The sequence below is a fragment of the Battus philenor genome, unplaced genomic scaffold (genome assembly GCF_028537555.1).
Source record: "Battus philenor isolate CCGP_79_NKW_IND1 unplaced genomic scaffold, ilBatPhil1.0.hap1 SCAF_5, whole genome shotgun sequence".
Lineage (NCBI taxonomy): Eukaryota > Metazoa > Arthropoda > Insecta > Lepidoptera > Papilionidae > Battus > Battus philenor.
Window position 1 is genome coordinate 11,869,871 of NW_027181715.1, and position 21,377 is coordinate 11,891,247.

At 31.4% G+C, this 21,377-nt stretch overlaps 2 protein-coding genes across 2 annotated transcripts; one reads left to right on the forward strand and one right to left on the reverse strand.

Annotated features, from left to right (window-relative positions):
* The first annotated feature begins 574 nt into the window (after nt 1-574).
* On the forward strand, nt 575-5,788 carry LOC137929901 (protein takeout-like). Its single transcript, XM_068773030.1, has 6 exons — nt 575-719; nt 2,918-3,007; nt 3,225-3,372; nt 3,597-3,730; nt 4,642-4,794; nt 5,637-5,788. The coding sequence occupies exons 1-6, from the start codon at nt 575-577 to the stop codon at nt 5,786-5,788; spliced, it is 822 nt and encodes a 273-aa protein (XP_068629131.1).
* A 930-nt stretch (nt 5,789-6,718) lies between these two features.
* LOC137929824 (protein takeout-like) lies at nt 6,719-20,324 on the reverse strand. Its single transcript, XM_068772934.1, has 5 exons — nt 19,897-20,324; nt 9,803-10,043; nt 8,594-8,727; nt 7,860-8,009; nt 6,719-7,037 (listed from the first exon to the last, which is right to left on the reverse strand). Exons 1-5 carry the CDS (start codon nt 19,991-19,993, stop codon nt 6,886-6,888), a joined length of 774 nt encoding a protein of 257 aa, XP_068629035.1. The 5' UTR covers nt 19,994-20,324; the 3' UTR covers nt 6,719-6,885.
* Between the last annotated feature and the right edge of the window lie 1,053 nt (nt 20,325-21,377).

Genomic DNA, 21,377 nt, shown 5'->3' on the forward strand with positions numbered 1-21,377 from the left:
CCACATTTTTAACTAGAGGTATAAAATAATAAATAGTGTATATTCAAGGATTAAATTTTTAAATGGTAAATATTCTAGTATTATTAAATATATAACATATAATTAAAAATGTTTCTTTAATGTTACATATTTTAAATAAAAAAATTAAAAAATTAACTTGTTTTTTTTTTATTTTATAATTACTTCTTTCCTTTTGTTCACGCGTTTATTGTAACACCATAAATATTACGTTTTAAATAATTAGTACGAAATTGATAGTTGGAATTACAATATTAACAGGGTTGTATGTAACCACGAGTTGATTTCTGCTAGTAAGCGACACTGAGGTTATTTTGCGTTGGGGTTAGCTTTAATTTAGCCTGCAGCCACTTACCCAGAAAAGACGGGTTAAGTAACAAATGAGTGTGACAAGAAAAGCTCAGAGCAAAAATCCGAGAAGACGTCGTCTATTCGATTGATCCGATCAACCCGCTTAACATTCGTCACCAAACATCAAGCTGCGTTTCACGATGCGAAAGATAGGACTAAGCAGCTCATCACAACGAAGACAAGTTAACTCCGTGAACAAGGGATCATGGCCCTTAGCAATTTGAATAGAGATCATCGTATAAGTTGTAACACATCCACTACTGGATATAGCCTTCCCCATATATATCCAATAGTAAACAGCCTAAAACGTGTATCTTCTGACGATGTTAATAAGGTTGTATATCCATCTAGTAAGTGGAAGTTCACTCTAAAACCTTAAGGTCCCAGCATCCTTGTATTCTGCGCGCTAAACTCACTTACGACATTAAACTTACCGATACACAGGGCTATGCCAGCTACTTTTGTCCGTATACGGATCTCCTCACTTTACTTTTATGGAATGATAATGTATCGTTGCTAAATCTTTACATGAATAAAAACGAAATATATCTCTCTCACCCTGAATGCAGTAGAGATAGAGTCAAGGGTCATTCTAATGTGGCGTTTGTCAAATGTCACAATTTAGTTCTTGCAATCTGTGTTTGTGTTTGTACTCTATGTAAATATTATGTTTATTTCTGTCCCAACACACGGGTCCGTCGCTCGGCGGGCCATTTTTGCGAAAGTGTGCTAGCGTGTCGCCGTGGCCGCCCGACTCCGGTCACAGGCCTACAATTTGTTACGTCACTACCTTACGGCATTGTAACTCTTATCCAACACGATTACATTTACGACTTTAATTCAATATGCATATAGTTCAATTTTTATTACGCTATAGTTTCTGGGTCAGATGTATAACGACAGTACTGAAGGTGCAACTTGCAATGCCTTTAGTAAAGTAATCATCAATTATGTAATTAATCAAACTACTGCATTAAAATTAATAACGTACTTATTTGATTATATCTGTTATATTTCAAATGTAAAAGGTTTATTAGTGAGCCTGTAATGCTGGCATAGAACAGTAACGCATGGACATTACAACGTTCCAGTTTAAACGTAATATGCCTAGCTTACCTGGAGCCTAAAGATTCTAGAGTGGAAACCACGGACCGACAAACGCAACGTGGGTCATCCTACCTAAAAGGTAGACAAGCATCCTTTTTAAGGTCGTCGGGAGACGGTGAGTGCAGGCCGTTCCCTATTGGTTTTATTGGAAATCTATGAAAGAGACCTGCATCCGCTCATTTACGACCTTTACAAATATACGAGGTATTATTTTTTAAAAATGCGAAAAGTTGTGTCCTTACTCTCTGGAGAACTTACTTACTTTACATTTTCAATGTGAATACGGCTTTCTAATTTATGGTATTGAACATAGAAGTGATTTTCGTATTGTTGGAATTACAGATTTTGACGAGTCATAAGCAAGACTTGATTGTGAGTTTGTTGAGGGATGTTCTCAGATAAGGATGAGTTTGGAATCATCGTAATTTTAAGTTGATGAATACCTTTATTGATAGTTTAATCTGATTCTAGTTCTGGCATTCTACATATGACGTACACAAGCGGTCACTGTTTTATGTCATAATAAAATAATGCACAATCTAACAAAGTTCCTGATAAAATATCAGCATCTTTACAAAGTTACGAAGTTACTAGTGTTGAGTAATAGAATAATCTTGAAAAATGATAAACGTGAGATATCATATTAAGATAAATATAATTTTTTTATTTCAACACGTTTCTGAAATGGTATTTATATAATAAAATTCTATATTTAATTTACTTGTAATAATTTTTTTATCAGGATCTGTTGCTTTGAATATATTTTAATAATGTGGCGATTAATGTGGTTATTTACTATATTTGTAGGTAGCTTAGCTACCCAAAACTCTTATATAAACTGTGAGTATATTTTATTCTATTATTTGGTATAAAAGCTAAAGATGATTAATTCAATACAAGGAAAATTTATTTTAAATTAACTTAAAACAATTAATATTTGTAATACGATTGAACAAAAAATTTTTAATACATGCCTGGGTAATGTTTTAATATAAATCACTTAGTGTCCCCCTGCTTTCTGTGGCACGTGTTTTTGTGGGTGATATTTTATTAAATCCACACATGGAAACTTTTTACACGGCAAAAAGGATTCTGGACAATTTTTTGACTACTAGAGCTATAGTTTGATAGTATGCATTTTTAACGAACTCTTCCTCACCACTGTGTGTGGAGTTTAGTCAAATCTGGTCTTAGCTGAGCTCTATTCGGCGAAAGAAATATTCCTTACCTTTTATAAACCAAAAATCCTAAATTTCAAGTATAAGCTATAGTTCAAGAGAGATATTGTGATGAGACAGCACATAAGTGGAAATCTCGTTTATGCATACAGATTAAAATTTGTTTCCTAATTGTAAAAAAATGTATATTGATTTATATTAGTATGATGAAATATCGTAGTAATATATTAGTTAAAATATATTTAAATTTTATTATTCTGCAGTTGGTGGATTTATGTGCCCACGTGATGAAGAGGCATTGGCAGAATGTCTCAAGGATGGATTAAATGTTTATATTCCTGAACTTGCTACAGGTAAGGGTTTTTTTATTTATAAAAATTTGAAACAAACTTTTTTTTAGATAGGGGTAATTTAAAAACGAATATAAAATAATCATTCGAAATACGTTCAGTTAATTAAAATAATTAATTTATTTATATTTTTATATAAAATACGAACTTCGGTCAACTGTCAAATATCAATCACAGAAAAAAATTCTCACACATTTTTTCATCGATTTGTTATTTATAGGATTGCCAAAATATGGAATACCACCCTGCGAACCACTGTTTATACCAGCACTGACCATCCAGCAGTCTTCGGGTCCTATTTCCGTAACATCCACTTATAAAGATGTCACCGTGAGGGGTCCTTCCGCTATGCGGATCACAAATGTATCGTAAGTGTTTTTTTTAAACTAAATTAGTTCCATAATTGTTTTACATTATCATTTCTATAGCGATTTGTTTATTACATTGAAATACCATTTTGTTTTAATTTTTAAGCAATAACCAGATAATCATACCTAGTACTAATTAGTTTTAATTTCATTTTCCAACGTTGATAAAAAGCGATAAATATTTATAATTTAATTTAAATTAAAATAAAAATATATTTCAACAGTGTGGACTCGAGGAAGCACGAAGTAACAGCCAAGTTGTACATACCGGAATTCAGGATGAAAGGACATTATTCGTTATCTGGAAAACTGCTTTTACTTCCAATTGAAGGAGACGGAACGTTTTCAGCTAAATATGGTAAAGTATCTAAATCATCATATCATTGTTGGTGTTTCAATACGTTTTAACTCATTATAATATATATGTTTAAAAGTAAAGTATAATCATTATTTATATCATCATGCATGGCAAGCCATATACAATTGAGTTTTTCGAAAATGTTAGAACCGAAATTAAAAAATTAATACCAATATCGACAAGCGAAATATCACTAAGACTTGTTTAAAGTTTATCCTATTCGACTGTTTAATTGATTTATATAGGTAAAGTATACTATGTTAACTTGAATATTACTTGCGAAGATTGATATGATGGGTATTAAAGATATTTATGTTTATGAAAGTTCGGGTGACCATGAGTCACGAACTAGGTGGACCGAAGTCATAGGTCCCAGGAAGTCGCTAAATGTGGTCAGCGCACGACCGATCTTCGTGACGATCTTATCGGGAGGCCTATACCTTGTGGAGAGCGTCCATCGGCTAAAAAAAAGGAGAAGGTCGTGTGTTCAGATAGGATATTTTAAAGTAGTGGGAAGACTCTGGATTCAGGTCGTTTCAAACCGGTCATTTTGGAAATATGTGGGGGTAGGCTATGTACGCCCAGCCGTGGACGTCCTGTAAGTAAAAAAATGATAGTAGTGGAGAGGATCAAGGGTTCGATATCAAATAAACATATTTTGAATGAATAACACAACGTGGTCATTACTCACGAACCTCGAAAGAGTTAAAGACAAATTATGTAAGTTAAAAGAATATTGAAAAATTAAATCATAGTCTCTGCCTCTAAATTACAGGTCGTGACGAGGGAAAAATACCTAAATTATTATAAAAGTACAACAGTGTAGCCCACACTGGCGGACTACGGTTGCGCGTTACCTGTCGTCTAAAAGTGTTATACAAAAACAGTAAAAAAACATTGTATATTTTCAGGTGACATTGATGCTGTGCTGAAGATCACACTCGGCCGAGTCCACCGTGAAGGTGCCGTAGATGCTCTAGCTTGCGAAAAACTTGACGTCAAATTCAATGTCGGAACAGCAACAATGAAACTGGAGAATCTATTTGGCGGTGATAATGAGCTAGGTAAGTACAAATAACTATGTTGTTGTCTTCACAGGGTAACTTATATTCTAGTGATGTTCCCAGCAATACGTTGCTAATTCAACACATAGTTGGGGTAATCCATCTAACAATGAATCTTTTTTGCTAGTCAAGGAAAATATGGAAACGAAGTAGGCAGAGCAATGTCCGGTATTACAATGTGTCGTTCTTTCTATTCTTCGGAACTAACTGGCCAGTCGCACCGAGTCTGTGGCAGTAGGGTGATTGTACAGGACCAAGCTCAATAGGCGAATTATAGTTCACGTCAGTACTAAAGACCAAATCCTCTTGATCTTTGGGTGATGGACTTAGGCGAGTCGGTTGCTCGAGTTTGGTGGAGAGGCTGAGAAGTAAACGGTGTTAAGTTCCAGTTCAGACAAGCTTTCCCAGAGCCCCAAAATATAGTGATGACTGAAGAAGGTCGTGGTAGGTTTAGTCGATGCAAATTGTTCCCTTAAGGATGGTTACGCATTTACCTTGTATAACCAAAAGAAATCAAGTTAAGGAAATAGTGGATTCTAGTAGGGTGTCCCTGTCTATTAATAAATAGTGATTCTTATCATTACCGATTTCTGATATTAAGGACATCGTAGACCGTGAAGTTGCAGAATAACAAGTCTTCGTTAAAAGCTGAAAAAGTACGTCGATATTTTCTCGTTTAAAGTCGATAAACCAAAAATTATGCAAAATTTATTTTGTTTGAGCCAAGACAACAACGTCGTAATTATTCGGCGCCACGTAATCTTTTGGTTTATGGTATGAAAGTAGAAGAGTATATCATATTTAATTTATCTGTACTTACCACAAACATGACATTGTTTCAGGAAATACAATGAATATGTTCCTTAATGAAAACTGGGAAAAGTTGGCAAAGGAACTTCAGGAACCGATGGAGGAAGCTCTTCGGGACTTCTTGAAGCCTCTAGCTGATCATGCATTTAGTACACTGAACGCAGATGACATATTTTTAACATAATATTTTACGTCTATAATGGCAAAATGAAAGAGCAAAACAAAGCAACGAAAAACAGAAATATCACAAAAATGCTTTGCTTTATTCGAATTAATATTACCAAAAAGTTTTTATAATATTCTTTCTCTTTTATTTATTAAAAGAAAAAGAATATCTCACTTATTATTTTTAGTAATCTTTTTTGTTTTTTTTAAAAAAAAAACAACTAAATAGTGACAAAACCTCTTTTTCAAAACACAATTTTTATTAGAGTTTATTTAACACATTAGAAAAATTCATGATAATCGTTCTAGAATTTTCAAAATGACATCAATTGATCAATATGTGTGGTTACTAATGTTATAACTTTGAATTTGCTATTTTGTTTTTTTTTTTTTTCATCGCTAATTATCCATAAATGCGTTGTATTATAAATAATTTATTTGTTATTTATTTTAGTCGTACTGTGTTATATATACTAATTAATTTTATTTATTTCTTAGGTTATACCTATTTATTAGTAAAATAATAATTTTGTAAATACTTTATTTGATTCCATAATTAATCATTATTTGTGTGAAAATCTTCTTGATTTTACAAATGGGTTAATAAAACGTGAATCAAATTCACGGATGAGTTTAACACATTTTTTTTATTTTATTCTTATTTTACTACAATTTCCTTAATAATCTCAATAATTGTGGAGAAACTTATAATAATAACACATTTTTTATATTCATTGGTATATCGAACTATAACGAAACAGACACTTTCTGGAAAACTTAATGTACTTAAATAAATAACTAAAAATAAATCGTAAATTGAAAATTTTGTTATTTTAAACAATTTTTTTAATGATAATATTTTTTGTTTATATTTTTGTACAATTTCTAAATCACAATCTATCTTTATATGAGATATATAAATTTAAATTAAATTTTAACCATTTAAGCAAATATCTGACAGAGATAATCACAGCTGTAACAGTGGTTTCACCATAATTTCGTGAATTATTTAAAATATTTGTATTAAATCAGTCAATATTAAAATGCTTGTTTATTCTAACAAAATGACTTATAAAATCGTATTATTATTAACCTTATGTACATAAGCGATAACGTTTAAGGCTTAAGCCAATGGTTGATAGGAATTTTTGTGAAAGCAGCATTGAGGAACGTCTGGAAATGTTTCGCTATAGCCACCGATGCCGCTGGTCTCATTTCTTCTATAATCTCAGGCGCGTTGTTGTTAAGGAATTGATTCATTGCTTCGCCTGAAATTTTATTGTCCATTTGTCACAGTACAATAATGATGAACTCGTTTATTGGTAAACTATTCATTTTATTGTCTAAGTAAACTCAAAGTCACTTAAATTTATCTGTATTTTATTAAATTTTAATGTCCCTGTAAAAGCTCATAGGATAATGTTTACTTTATATATGAAATTTCCATCTATACGCTGACTCATCACGGTATCTCTGAAATCGTGAAGATTCAGCAGCAAACTTGAAATTTAGTAAAAAAAATATTCCTTTTATTAATTCGCAGCGTTTATTACATAAAAATGTATATTTTCAAACTGTCGCTCTTATAATTATAATAGGAATCTATATATAATACTAATAACTTCTCTACATTTAATGCAGTGTGAAGCAGGCGAGGGAGAACTGGTAAGATATAATATATATAAAATATATAATATGTATCTTCAACAATGGATCAAAACACAATTGAATTGAAATTTTAAAATCATCACGTAATAACCTTTCTATCTTAAATTATATCTAAATTTATTTAATATGTAGATATAATTTAAGATTATATCTAAATATTAAATACATCGGTATTGCATAATAATATCGACAGCGAAGGGGATACACGACAATAAGTACATTGAGACATGTTTTAAAATTCATACTACGACGCTTTCCTCAATTATAGAATACCACAAGATGCAAATCTCATTACCATACCAAAAAAAGTAATCAAACACGTTGATAACTGACGAAAAATCAAATACTTCATATAGATATTAAACATAAAGGATTACTAATTATTAATATGTTGTAAATATAAATATCATAAAGATTCTTACCAATAACGCTGCCATGATTGACGGTGTCTCTAACCTTGAAGCGGGAATTTTTAAGTTTGAAATCAACGAGTAATCTTTGAATAGACATATATTTAACACCTTCACGTTCAACCTCCTTTCCGTATATTTTAGCAATTGCAGCTACGTCCACTGTAAAAAGAAAATTTGGTGTTAAATTTTTAAAGGCATTTTTTTGTATTTATTTAACGATATGTTCTGTACACATTTTTTTCTGTTTTTTGTCTATATGATACCTTAATTACAAATCAAAAATTTGCATGTAGTAAAAAAATATTTTAAATCGGAAAAAAGTATCAATGTTACATACGTTGTTGCTACCTTCATATTAAGAAATTAGCATACACTGTATGCGGACCTGGTAGTCACAGAGTGATGTTTATGAGCAGAGAGATAGGTAAGACGCAACTGTCAAGATGCACACGAGATATTTTAAAACAATCGTCGTTTGTCTACCTTCCCCGTACTGTCACTCACATATCTCAAGAGGTCCGCTCGCGCATCATAAGCGATTGTTAAGATAAGAAATTTGCTGTTAAATTCTAATTAAATTTATCCGTGTTTCATGTGTTTAATGGTATTATTTTCTTTATTTATAATAGCCTTTTGAATTTGTCTTGGATAATAATTCGAATTCTTGAATATAATTGGGGACATTTGTCATGGTCGTATAAATTTATGGTTGTACAGGTTATAAAAAATAGCGAAGTACTAACTAAAAGCAGCCCAAAAGTCTCCTTGAGATCGTACAGGGAATAGAAGCACTTGTCCGGAGACTTCATAATGGCCTGACACCTCGATTCGTGGCAAAGCTAATCCCATGTCGATGCGCATCTTTTTCAAATCTGACCTGAAATTTTATAACAGTAATGTTACCATTTTCAAAAGCCCTATGTGACTCGACAAACTTAAAATCAAGATACTATCTACACATGTTATCCTCACGAATTTTGTAAAATCGCTCACAAACAAACTTCTTAGTTTAAGTTTGAGATCATATGGGAATTTCATAGTCGTTAATCAATTAAAGTCAATAACTGGACTCTCTAATATAACATTGCCTTGAGGCAGAGGATAGGATGCCATGAAAGCAGGAGAAAAATTGTTCCATAGTTCATTTGTATTAGAAATGCAATGAATTACACACCGAGCTAGCCACACATAGTATTCAATCAAATCTTTCTTAGAAAGTCATCCTCGTATTTACAGTAACCAGGTGAAGTCATACTTTGTAACGTAACGTGCTGCAGTCCGTTTGATAGACTTCTCAAACACACACTCAAATCGCAACACATTTTTACAAACAGACTGATGATATATCCTGTTTTTTATTGAACTTACACAACTATTTGTGAAATTGTATAAAGTTTGATGAGCATAACTAAGAATGGAGTTGCACTACAAATAAAGAGAACAAAATTTTCAGCAATTCCAAATAAACTTCTATTTTAATATTGCTGACGTTTCTATTATGAGTTGAGGCAGTTGGAAAAGTAATAACTCATGTTCACGCATTTTCTCGCTGTTAATTAATAATTTTTCATTATTAAAAAAGAGTACAATTATCTGTAAATTGCTTCAATAAAAAAATTACTTCAGTCTCCTTATTTCTACAAGAAATGTAAATAACCTTAAAGATTCTTCTGTGTAATCACAACGAAGGAGTATATACTACTATACTATACTATACTATACTATACTATACTATCATTCTGGTACTGGTTATACGCAATTTATTATTGTTAATTGTAAAGTAATAACTATCAAAACAATTGATTTTTTTTAATTCTTCGCTTTTGTCGTTGTTACTTTAATGTGTAGAGTCGTGACATCCTATAGTTAGCTGTATGATGCCTATGTCCAGTAGTGTACGTCTTACTGAAATGATAGCGATGAATATATCACTAGAGGCATGGTCTACTTACCTGATTTTAGTGACTGTGTAATTACTGGGGCCAATCACAGTGATGTTGCTGAACGCAGCAGTGACCCGTACGGGTCCGGCTGAGTTTTCCATCACCAGTCGGTCTATTAAAAGCGGCTCCACTGGAGGCACGTCAAGTTCGACCAAGCCACGTGCTAAGTGAGGTCGGAGGCCGTTGAAAGAGTTCTTGATGCATGTGTCCAGCTCGGGATCGCTTCGATTGCATGATGGCAGGTAATCCGCTGTAATCGATTAAATAAATATATGTTACAATTATTCATTATTCTTCGAGATATATACGTATCTAATACTATAAACATACTCCGGCTGTTAATAAATTATTTGCATATGCTTATACAGGGCGATTGGTTTTAGGCGTAAAAGCTTAAAAGGGGTAAATATTTTATACATTTGGTTTATTTTAATGTTTGGTATACCCAATCCAAAAATCAATGGTTTCAGAAATAATAAATAACATAATGATAATATAAAAAGAAAAAGCATTTTAAAATTCTGTTTACTTCATGTAAAAATTATTTTTTATTTATAATAAAAATATTGTTATTGGCCAGTGACATATAAAAAAACCTTACTTTTATATATTTCAGTTTACTTCATACAGATCGTAAAATGGAAGTGAACGTTTTACAGCATTTTGCTGACTGATAAGCTATACATTCGCTTTTAATTCTGTAACCAATTATTCCATAGATCTATAGACCTCACTCCTATGCATTAAGCATTTTAAAAACATCAAACACCATATTAACAACATATAAGAGTTTAGAGTAGAATAATTAAAACCAATGCACGCACTGTGTATAATAGTATTATTTAATGGTAGACTTAATTCCTTACAGACATTCTCTACCTGTTACCCGAGACTGGAGCAGAGATAATTAGTCGGCAGTGTATACTTATCAAGATAGAAAAAGAAGTAATACTGTATTTTACAATTAGTTTAGTACGTTGAGAAGATCTGCATTAATGTCGAAATACCATATATCTGCATAATCAATAATCGGGAGAACAAATGTACATGTTAACTAAGATAAATAAATGTAGACATAACGAAGTATTTGTTAAATTTAGTCATTTTCTGTGTTCATGTAACGCTTCTGAACCAGCTAGATATATGATAATCATGTAAAGGGATATTATTATCACCAATTTCGTTGAACGATATTTTACAATGTCTCAACATTTACATTATGAAGTACATTGTTTTTTTTTATTAAGGCTATTTATTCCTTATTGTTTCATAAGTCAAAAAGCACTTCCACTTCTTCCATAGCATACATTCTCGTTCACAAAGATCGTCTCGGAGTCTGAAGGTAGAAATTCGCAAACATGCCATATAATTGCTTCGCAGCAATTGCTTGTATAGGTCAATATAACAACCTGTATAGGTAACAAGGCTCAATCTCTTTGGATCTTTAAAAAACTTTAGAATTGTTCGTTAATGTCTAGGAATTATATTTTTTTTTGCTGCCTACAACATTTAGTTTTTTTAATATTAACTGCATGTACTTTATTATGTTTTTTATTATTATGTTACTATTTTATTATTAAATTTGTACATTATTGGGTAACTTTAGATCAGTAGTTTTATTTTTATTATTTATATATTTTATTTTATACTTACTTACATTATTTGATTATTTTTCTTTCGTATCAGTCAGACGTCAGACGAACAAATTAAAATGTTATAGTCATAACTAAGAAACTATACAAAAATAGTGCAGAAGTGGCGGTCTTATCGCATTCTGTGATTTCATACAACTTTTGGATGAATCATAAAAGATAAGTTATTTAATAGAGGATTATCAACTGGTACAAATAAAGGAGAAATTTAAGTACTAGTTATATCAATAAAATTCATACAAGCACATAAAATTCAAGCAAAACACATATATACTTTCCTCAATATCTATATTGTTTATATATATGTACGACATTACACATATGTGATATTTTGTCAGATTTAATTAACTTTTTATGTCATGTAATGAAACATAAAAAACCGCATCTCCTTAATATCGACACTGAGTAACTCTGCGTTATGAAAGACTAATACATAATTTTAAGTATGGCGTAATGTACCTGACAGAAATTAACAATGTATGGATTACAATATCCACTTAACATCGTTTGTTAAAAATATTGAAAATTGATTACAAAATCTCTGACCTAATCGAAATGAAAAATAGTACTGTGTAAATAAAAATATTAATTATGTTGATTTATTGCGTATTACTTTTAAAAGCTCTATGATAAAAATATATTTTAGGGTTTACACACACGCACTCTTTTAAATTATAATAAAAAGGTCATGTGTAAATTAAATCATAGTCGTCATCATATAATCATCGTTTCAGCAATAGGACATCCATGGGTTGTAAAAGACGACTTTCATCTATCTTTAAAAGTTCGTCCACCTTGTAGATGGAAGTCCGACGTTGCATTGGCCGGCCTGTGGTTTCCATTCCAGAGCTTAAGACTCCTGCGACCACGTATTCTGTGTGTCATGTATCCGCCAAACTATGATGATTACTTTCATGCATCAACGGAAATTCTCATTACTAATTCTATCTCGAAAACAAATCCCGTGCACGACTCTCTTCAATAATCGTAGACATTAATAAATAATTTTGTATGCGTATTGCATTCAATAATGTTATTTTAATATAAAACATAGGAAGCACTCAAGTAATTTATTACGCTTCCTATAAGTATCTAGAAATCGTTAAGAATAATTTCTTATACAAATGTAAAAGAGATACACCAGAAGTAGATCGGACAAGGACACAAAACCACTATACATATATACATATGTATTTATTGACTATATCTTACAGTTAGTAATATTATTCAAGTAATTTTAGGCAAAATAATCTCCATCCTCCATTTCAGGATAATTATTTTCGATTGTGTCTATAAATATTTTCAACAAAGGTCTTTTTATTTTTTATGGATATTTCATTACGTAGGTTGAAAATATAAGGTCGGTCGTAATCCGAAATGGAGGTTGACGACAAATTTGCTTCAGAAATCGTAATTTATATATTAGCAAATTGCGCAAACAGCAAAGAATCTTGGACGAGAATCGAGAGTGCCGTCTCGCAACCTCGGTCTGCTGATACGAAAACGAAAACTTAAACTGGGTTTACGGGCTGCCAGCTATCTTATGTAACCGCGGTTATGTGACGTGACCTTGTGCAAGCAACGCTTGTGGAATACAAAGCGACCGTTCAAGTTCAACACGTTTTTGGTTATTTGATTATACGATGAGAAAAATCTAAAGTTATATTGATTATTACAAAACATTACTACATGAGATAAATTATCATGTCACCCAATGCATCAACTATTAAATAATTTTCTATGAAATAATCACAAACATAATATCTATATCTATTAAAATAGAACATGTAGGATATAAATATTATATTTATTTTAAACCTATTTTGTAATTTTAATGCTTTTTCGCAACTTTTACGAGTACCATCATCATTATTTCAACCACAAGACCGTCCACTACTGGACATAGTCCTCCGCTATAGATTTCCAACAGAATCAAGAAAGCGGCCATAAGTAAACATAATAAAAGAGTTTAATCAGAATTAAGACGGCCTTAGTCTGTAAAGCTTCTTTTGAATTATTTCTTCGTCAACATCACTTCAGACAAAAGACTATTTCTTAAGCAATTACAATAATATGGTTAAATTTAAAATATGCTAAACACTTAAATATAAAGAAAATGTAAGAGGTTGAGAATAAAAGAAAGTGTCAATATGAAATATTGAAAGTTTTGATAAATTTTCTTTTATCGAATTATTGAATAATTATCCTGCAATGGAATAAGAGTAAGAATCACAACGAAACTACGAATTTATCGGTAAAAAGGGCGATCGAGGGCGTGACGCTACTACGAAAATCTGTTTCGCAAAGCGCTGACGCAATCAGAGGTGATGTCAAGGCTGCTCGGAGACATTATTGCGTTTCGTGAGACCGTACTTCTTGCCGATTCACCACAATTTGGAAACCGCGTCTAATTATTTAAGTAATTATATTTATTATTTTACTGTGCTCTATTTGATGCAGCGCCAACGATTTTGAACAATGAATTGTACAGCGAACATACTTTGTACTAGCAAAAGTTGTTTGTCTGTCATAGATGAATAAAAAAATATAAAACCTTTTTCAAAGCGATCACTTTATTTATTCTCGCAATTTTCCTCTCAATATGAACCTTTCTGAAACAACGATATTATATAAAAAATGTCCAAATTGGCAACGACCAAATAAATCGAAAAATGTGTTGTAACCCGTTGCTAACTATTCATTTGATTTATTTTTATTTATATATGACTAAGGTTTATCAATAATAAATAGACTTGACGAAGGACCATCATTCTAAAAATATGAATATAACCAACTACATCAAGAATTCGTATATTTCTTGGTTAAATTTTCTATATAAACACGCTTTAAAATCTCCATAACATTGCAACATTTGAATCTATATATATATGGATAAAATTATTTTTGCAACCGGCGTATTCAGATCTCTAAAAAAAATATGAAAGATATGTTAACTCCCCAAAGGGTCCACTTGATTACGTCTCGTATCCTATCTATTTGAATAATAATCTAAATCAGTACAGGGATTATTTCACAGATTCCTAAACTTCATTAAACCATATATAATACCGTCATTTGATATGGCACATAGGGCAGACGAGTAAGATTAAAGAAAAATAAGGACTAGGTTTTGTTTAGTAGAGCGTATAGGGTGTATTGCACGTAATTGCAATTGACAAAGATAACTCTTTACAAAACCGAATCTTGTGAAATATTTCGCCTTTTTCCGACGTGCTAATTCCATTTGACTTATTATTTTTATCTGTATTTAAACTCGTTTTGATGTAAATAACATTTAAATAATTAATGCGGTATTAAATAATATATAATGTTCCGATGCGAACTGTTTGACGGGTCAATGCCGGTGTTAAGTTTTGTCGCTGCACCAGATGTCCCAATCAACTGTCTTCCGTCGAATTCACAGCACGTTCGCTTTGACCATTAGTGTACACAGCCTATGAATAAGGCCGGGCAAGGCTAAACCCGACTATGTTTACCAAACACCAACCAATGATAAGTGATTCAATCCAGCCAACTTAGTAAGCTCGTAAATTAACTGCTACAGATTTTTCAAGGGGACCGTATTCATAGCTTCGTCTATAAAGAATTAATGATCTATTGTTGTCATGTTTTAATAATAAGGGATAATGGATGAGGATAAATAACATACAAAATAATGAGAGTTCATAAGCTTTGAGTGAAGACAATGGTTTTAAAAACGAAGTAATGATATTTTATTACTATAACAGGTTAAGTTTAAGTTGAAATTTAAGTTAAATATTTATTTTTCCTCTTAAAAATTATCTGTACAGTATGCTTTGCACGCATCTTTCGTTGTTTATCCAAAGAATACATTGACAAACCGTTTAAGGAAACAAGTAAAATAAAGAGAAATACGTAATACGAAATTAACGGAAATAATATGAATAACAAAACGATTCTTTAAAAGATATTGGTAAATATCTATTTTTATAATTTCAGTTTTATTATTTATTGCGATGTTTAAAAATATATGCGCTTCGATCGATCGATTTTTTTAACAAATGAACGTGTTTCAATTGTGGAATGTCATTGTTACCCAATTTATAGACTCCGCGGTCTTGAAAGGGTGAGGCGTACATGGTAGAAACTCGAGGACTGCCTTAGGACCCTTGACTAGTCATAACATATCACTGTATTAAAGAAAGAGGAAATTTTCGGGTTTTAGATGGCTTGAGTAAAACTCCAAAAATAACCTATCACAAGGACCCTCGAGAGAGAACTTTTGTTTGGACTTTGTGACTCTATTCAAAATGCATTTAACATTGCTGTTCAAGCAAGCCCAACAAGATAAAGTTTCAACGTAGTTGTTATTGCCTAACTAATATTTACCACTTCAGAATGCCTATTTCAATTATATTCTGAACTTATTGTTACATTTACCTATTTAATGTATTTTTTCATTAATGTTTACACTTAATTAAATATAAGAAGCCTTTTCACGCATTTTATAAATATTTGTTGCTCTACAATACAAGCCTCGCTTAAATAACGTTTGTAATAATTAATTCAATTTTTTTTTATTTTGTATAATATTTCGCTATTATGTTAGTCTTTTGATAAACAATTTAAATTGTATGAATAAAATATATAAATAAAAATTTAAGAGTAAACATAGTTTCAATAAATAAATGGAACTTCGAGTGTTTTAATTCTTAAAAAGTCATCATGCGTATACAATCGCTAAAGCATGTTTGTTTTATTTTTACGAATACCATAAACATCAGAAAAGATTCCATCAACTATATTTCATATACATATATGTGTATATGTAATATATATTTTAATATTGATGTAATTTCCGTCAATAACAAATAAATTACGTTGATCATTTTACGTAACTGGTTTCTGCAATTCTACAAAGCATACAATAATACAAAACGACGACTAAAACAATTTTTTTTTTTAATCACAATGAGAACTGACTAGGCCTAAAACATATTGGGCAGTTGCGACGCCATGTTATTTTGTAAGCAAGGACAATTCTTCATTTAAAATTGATTGCACACATTTTATAATAGTACGTGATAAATTTTTTAAACAATCTAATGTCTTTTGGTTCATAGATTATACGACGTCGTTTGTCTTGAAAATTAAACATTTTTCTTACTATTTTATTATTACGTTATTTATTGTGGAACCATTGCTTTTTGAATAGGTTTCATCATACATTAATTGACATTTGATATTAAACTTGTACAAATCAACCTGTATAATGTTAACGCAAAATAATATCGTCCCACTTGGTAGAGAAACATAATAAGTTACTTTTCTAGTGTATTCATTAGTCAACAGTAGTAGCATAACGGTAGAGAACTGAGACTTGCGATCATGGGTCGCGGGTTCGATTTTCGAGATGCAATGTTATACAAATTCACAATTTTACACTTATTATATAGGATTGTCACTACTCGTAAACAAGTTTCCAGAGAGTGGGCAGCAGTATCCTCTTCGTACCATAATACCAAATTGCGATCGCCAACCCGCCTGCCAGACGTGGCGATTATGCTATATCTTCCCACAGATATCTTTGGGTGAGGCGTGTGCCTTGCAGTGGGCTTCTTTCGGCTTAAAATAGTGTCTGTTACTAGTAATGTCACCTTTAACTTAATAACTTATATAAATAAGTAATTATAACTTTAAACTGAGAATGTGCGTTTTCAGCAACGGGTGTTAACGCAAGGACCTTTCTAAGTCCCAACTAAGGAAGAAGCTCGCTGTATTAATCTACGAGTATGAATATATTTATATATAATAAAATAACAAGAATGAAGAATGATAATTGACATACTAAGAATAAGTATTATTAATAATTATAGTAAATAAGTATTATGTAGAGATAATATAATAACAGGGCGACATGCAAATTTGCTGTTGTATTACCAAAATGTCAAAGGCAAAAAATCAAAAGGAAATAAAAACCTTGGAATGTGTTCAATGATTTAAAGAATGCATTATATGATATTTTTAAATGACAAAGGTTGTACTAGTAATTTTTATTTACGCATCGAACATATTTTGTGACTTTCAAAAACAATACTAATTTTAAAGTTGATCGTCAAAAAATGGAAACAGAATATATTATAATCCCAAAAAAGACCTTATATGCTGTTTAAAAATTTGACATCGAGAACCAGATGACCTTCGCTGTCTTTAAATAAGGAATATTTGAATAAGTTTAATATTTTCTTCTTAACATTAAATAATTTTGCATAAAGTCTACTTGTCGGTAAGAATATAGGAATACGATATTCTCTGTGGCGTATGATATCTGTTTGCGGTTATAAAGAACAGTCGCCTTCAAGATTGAACTACAACGTGCAGGGAATAATAAAATTAATAACTTGATGTTTTCGAATATTCAAAACTTAAAGATACACAAGACAGGAAATTTGATAAATTTTTAACTTTCATTAAATCATAAACAGGGTAATGTACGTAAAAGACTTAAAGAGGTACTTGCTCATTTGCCGTCTATTAATGTTGGTTGGTGGTACACTTTATCCTAAAATCAATAATTTCAGAAATAATAAATAACGTTATTATAATGTAGCAAGAAAAAGCGTTTTCGGATTAGTACATATTGACATTAATGTTTACTGTCTGTCCCTGCAGAATTTGTACTGCCAGAAGTTATTGGTCTATTACATTTTAATAGAAAACATATTTCAGAGTGATTACTTTACAAAAGGTAATTGGAAATAGGTATCAACGCCTTATAGCTTTTTGTTCACAAATGAGCTATCCGTTTACCTCTTCAATACACCTTTACACCATATATAATCAATATCTATAATCAATCACCTGTTTATATATTATTTGGCGACATTCGTTAAGCTTTAAACCAAAAAGATTTTAATAGAAAATTACGCGAACTTGTTACTGGCTTTGCTCATGTATATTAAATTGATTTCAGATTGATGTTCAGATGTTAGATTGATGTACAGATGTTCTTTATGTGGTTCGTGGCATTTCGAATAATATTCATTGACATAACTAGTTTGCTTAGTGCCATCAACGAAACAAACCGGTAAAAACCGAAAGCGACCTTGGCACGAATGAATAGAAACAGTCTCCAAACGAACGACAATCCAAACTCTCATTATCATTAGTGATAATTGAAGGTTTCGAATGAGGTTGTCCTAGAGGACTTCTAGCACAAATTGGAAACTAATTTACCGTCCATAAGGTCGCTGTTACATTCAGAAAAACTTTTTATTTGAACTTGGAACCATTCAAAATTGGTCTCTATACAGATTCCTTTATTAATGTCATCAGACTCCTATTACATCACTAAATAATGTTTTCTTACCTACATCAGTAATTTGCAAACCACTAATTTAATTTTTTTTTAGGAATAATAATCGTGATTAAACGATTAAGATATAACTTAATCCTTTTTGTTGGCTATGTTCTAAACGATTGTAATTTTGTCTAAAAAGCATTCGGCCGCATGCAAATTCAAAGATATACTATTTTATTTACAACTTTTTTTTAATAACTATTACAACCTGCTGAATATTTTAAATCTAAAAATATAAATAAACATAAGATATTGGGCATAGTTAGTCAACCATAAAGTTAATTTTGTTAAATAATTTTAAATAAACTATTCTTAATACTCCTCGTACGATAAGTGAAAGAAATAAGTAAAATATATCATTACTTTTTTTTTAATTTTGTCTATGATCTCTAAAGTGGACTGACGACCTTTTTAAAATCGATGAAAGACGTTGGGTACAGTCATTTTGGTGCCATTTCTTACCGGTCCTTATGGAAATCGTGTAAGAGGCTTATGTGCAGCAGAGGACTTTTACAGCTGAAATTATTATGATGATTGCCACTCCCAATCATTCCTGATCAAGCAAACATACGATCTTTTATCACACGTAAATAAATAAGAGACCAACAATTGGATACTATTTCGCAAACTAAAAATCCTCAGAAACGTGTTAGACAACAATGAGTATAAAATTTTTAAAGCGCAATAAGGCAAAGGTCGATAATTTTCGTCATTATTGTACGCGTTGCTAAAGCGAAAGAAAGATTTCGCCACCTGACCAGATAACTATGAACCGCCTTCGTAAATATTTCCATCTGAGCCTAACGTCGGCATTATATAACTCACGATGAAAATAATACATTAATTTTAATTTCAGTTATATTGGGAAAACCGTAACATTTACTTGGTTTGTTTTTCGTTTCAATAGTCAAATTAAATTCTTAAAGGTAATAAAAATATTTACAAAGACTTCGTAATTTTTAAAACTCTTTTCCTTTTTGAATTTTTTCTCTGCAAAAGGAAGCGGTCTTTTTTTACTTTTATTATTTAAGTTTACTTTTAATAACAAGACTTCTACTTAAAATGATCTCGAAGAATTATTTTTAATTATAAAAGGTGGCAGTACTTACGCAAAGTTAATTTCTTCTCATTGTCAGCAGCTTCTCCAATGTGACATATAATCGTGAAGCATACTATCAAAAGTAATCTGATGCAGCGGTCGGCCATTTTCAATTTTCGATAAATTAAAGAAAGAAAATATTTTTTTTTTTATAAATTAATTCGCATAACTTTTTTTCAATATCACAAACATATACCACTGGTCGAAAATCAATGATTTTTTTTTAAATCTTTATCGATGTATTCTAAATTTTCCCGCGTCCGTTGTTGTGCGGATTCGAATATCAATAGACGCGTTGTTGGTCGATGGGCGTTCGGGCCCGAGTTGTACTTTGAAGTGAAAGCAACAGGCGATGTGTTATATTCGGGTACGATTTTCGACATCCCTCAGCTGTTAACCCCACCTCGTCGACAAAGTATTTATAAACAACACGTGCCTCTAGGAACACGGGCAAACCCTAGCGCTGCACGCTCATTGCACTCACTAATTTTACTTATGTCATCTAAAGTACCATGAAGAGACTAGAACAATTAGTGCATAAACAAATACTATTTCAATACAATTCACCGTGACGGTTTCCGTATATTACATACCTCATTCAATTATTTTTAACAAGAGTACACGTATTTTGTGCGTACTACGAGAATATAATGTCATCATTTTTAGTGGGTTTTTATTAATAATTTTTTTACGCAAATATCGCCTGCAATACACACATGACAATCATGAATTTTCTAAATATATTAATGGATTTGAAGATATATGAAAATGCTTTTATATGGTATTTCTAATGAAAACTAAGAAATACGTGTAGTTAAATTGTACAGTTTTTTTCCGTATGGATCACACTGTAACTGTAATTTTATAAGCATTATGATTTTTACAATTCCGCGGGCTTAAGGCGGCAAAGCGTGAAAGGCGCTTGTTCTAAACCTCATTTACGTAACTTAGCTTGAAGACTCCTTCAGGACCTTCCATCTTTGAGCAGAACATTTATATAATACTATGTATAAAATTTTATTTTTTATATAACAGAATATTTAGGTAAAAAAACATGTTTGATAATTTAAACTGAACCGATTTGAGTAAACAATTTCGTTTCTGAAAATAAATGGCATTATTATTTGTTGCTAAGCTACGAATTATTGCTATAAACTTCTTTTAGCGGATGGACAATTATTTTGATCATTCCGCTCACCTACACCCTAATCTTCTCTCTTGTTGTCATCTCTTTATTATTTGTTTACTCTTATTAACTAAGAGAAACCTCGGTTACGGATTGAGAGGAGCTTAGTTCGCTTGGGCGGAAGTTTCAGGAAATTACTGGAATCAAAGGATCTCGAGAAGAGGCTTTAACTTATAACTTAATAAGCGTTTAGTATATCGATAAGAGGTTTGAAAAACCTCTAGGCTTGGCTTGATTGGCTTACATGGTCTGAGAGCACTGCTGGATATAGGCCCCTCTCCAAAAAATGCAAAAAATGCATCTAA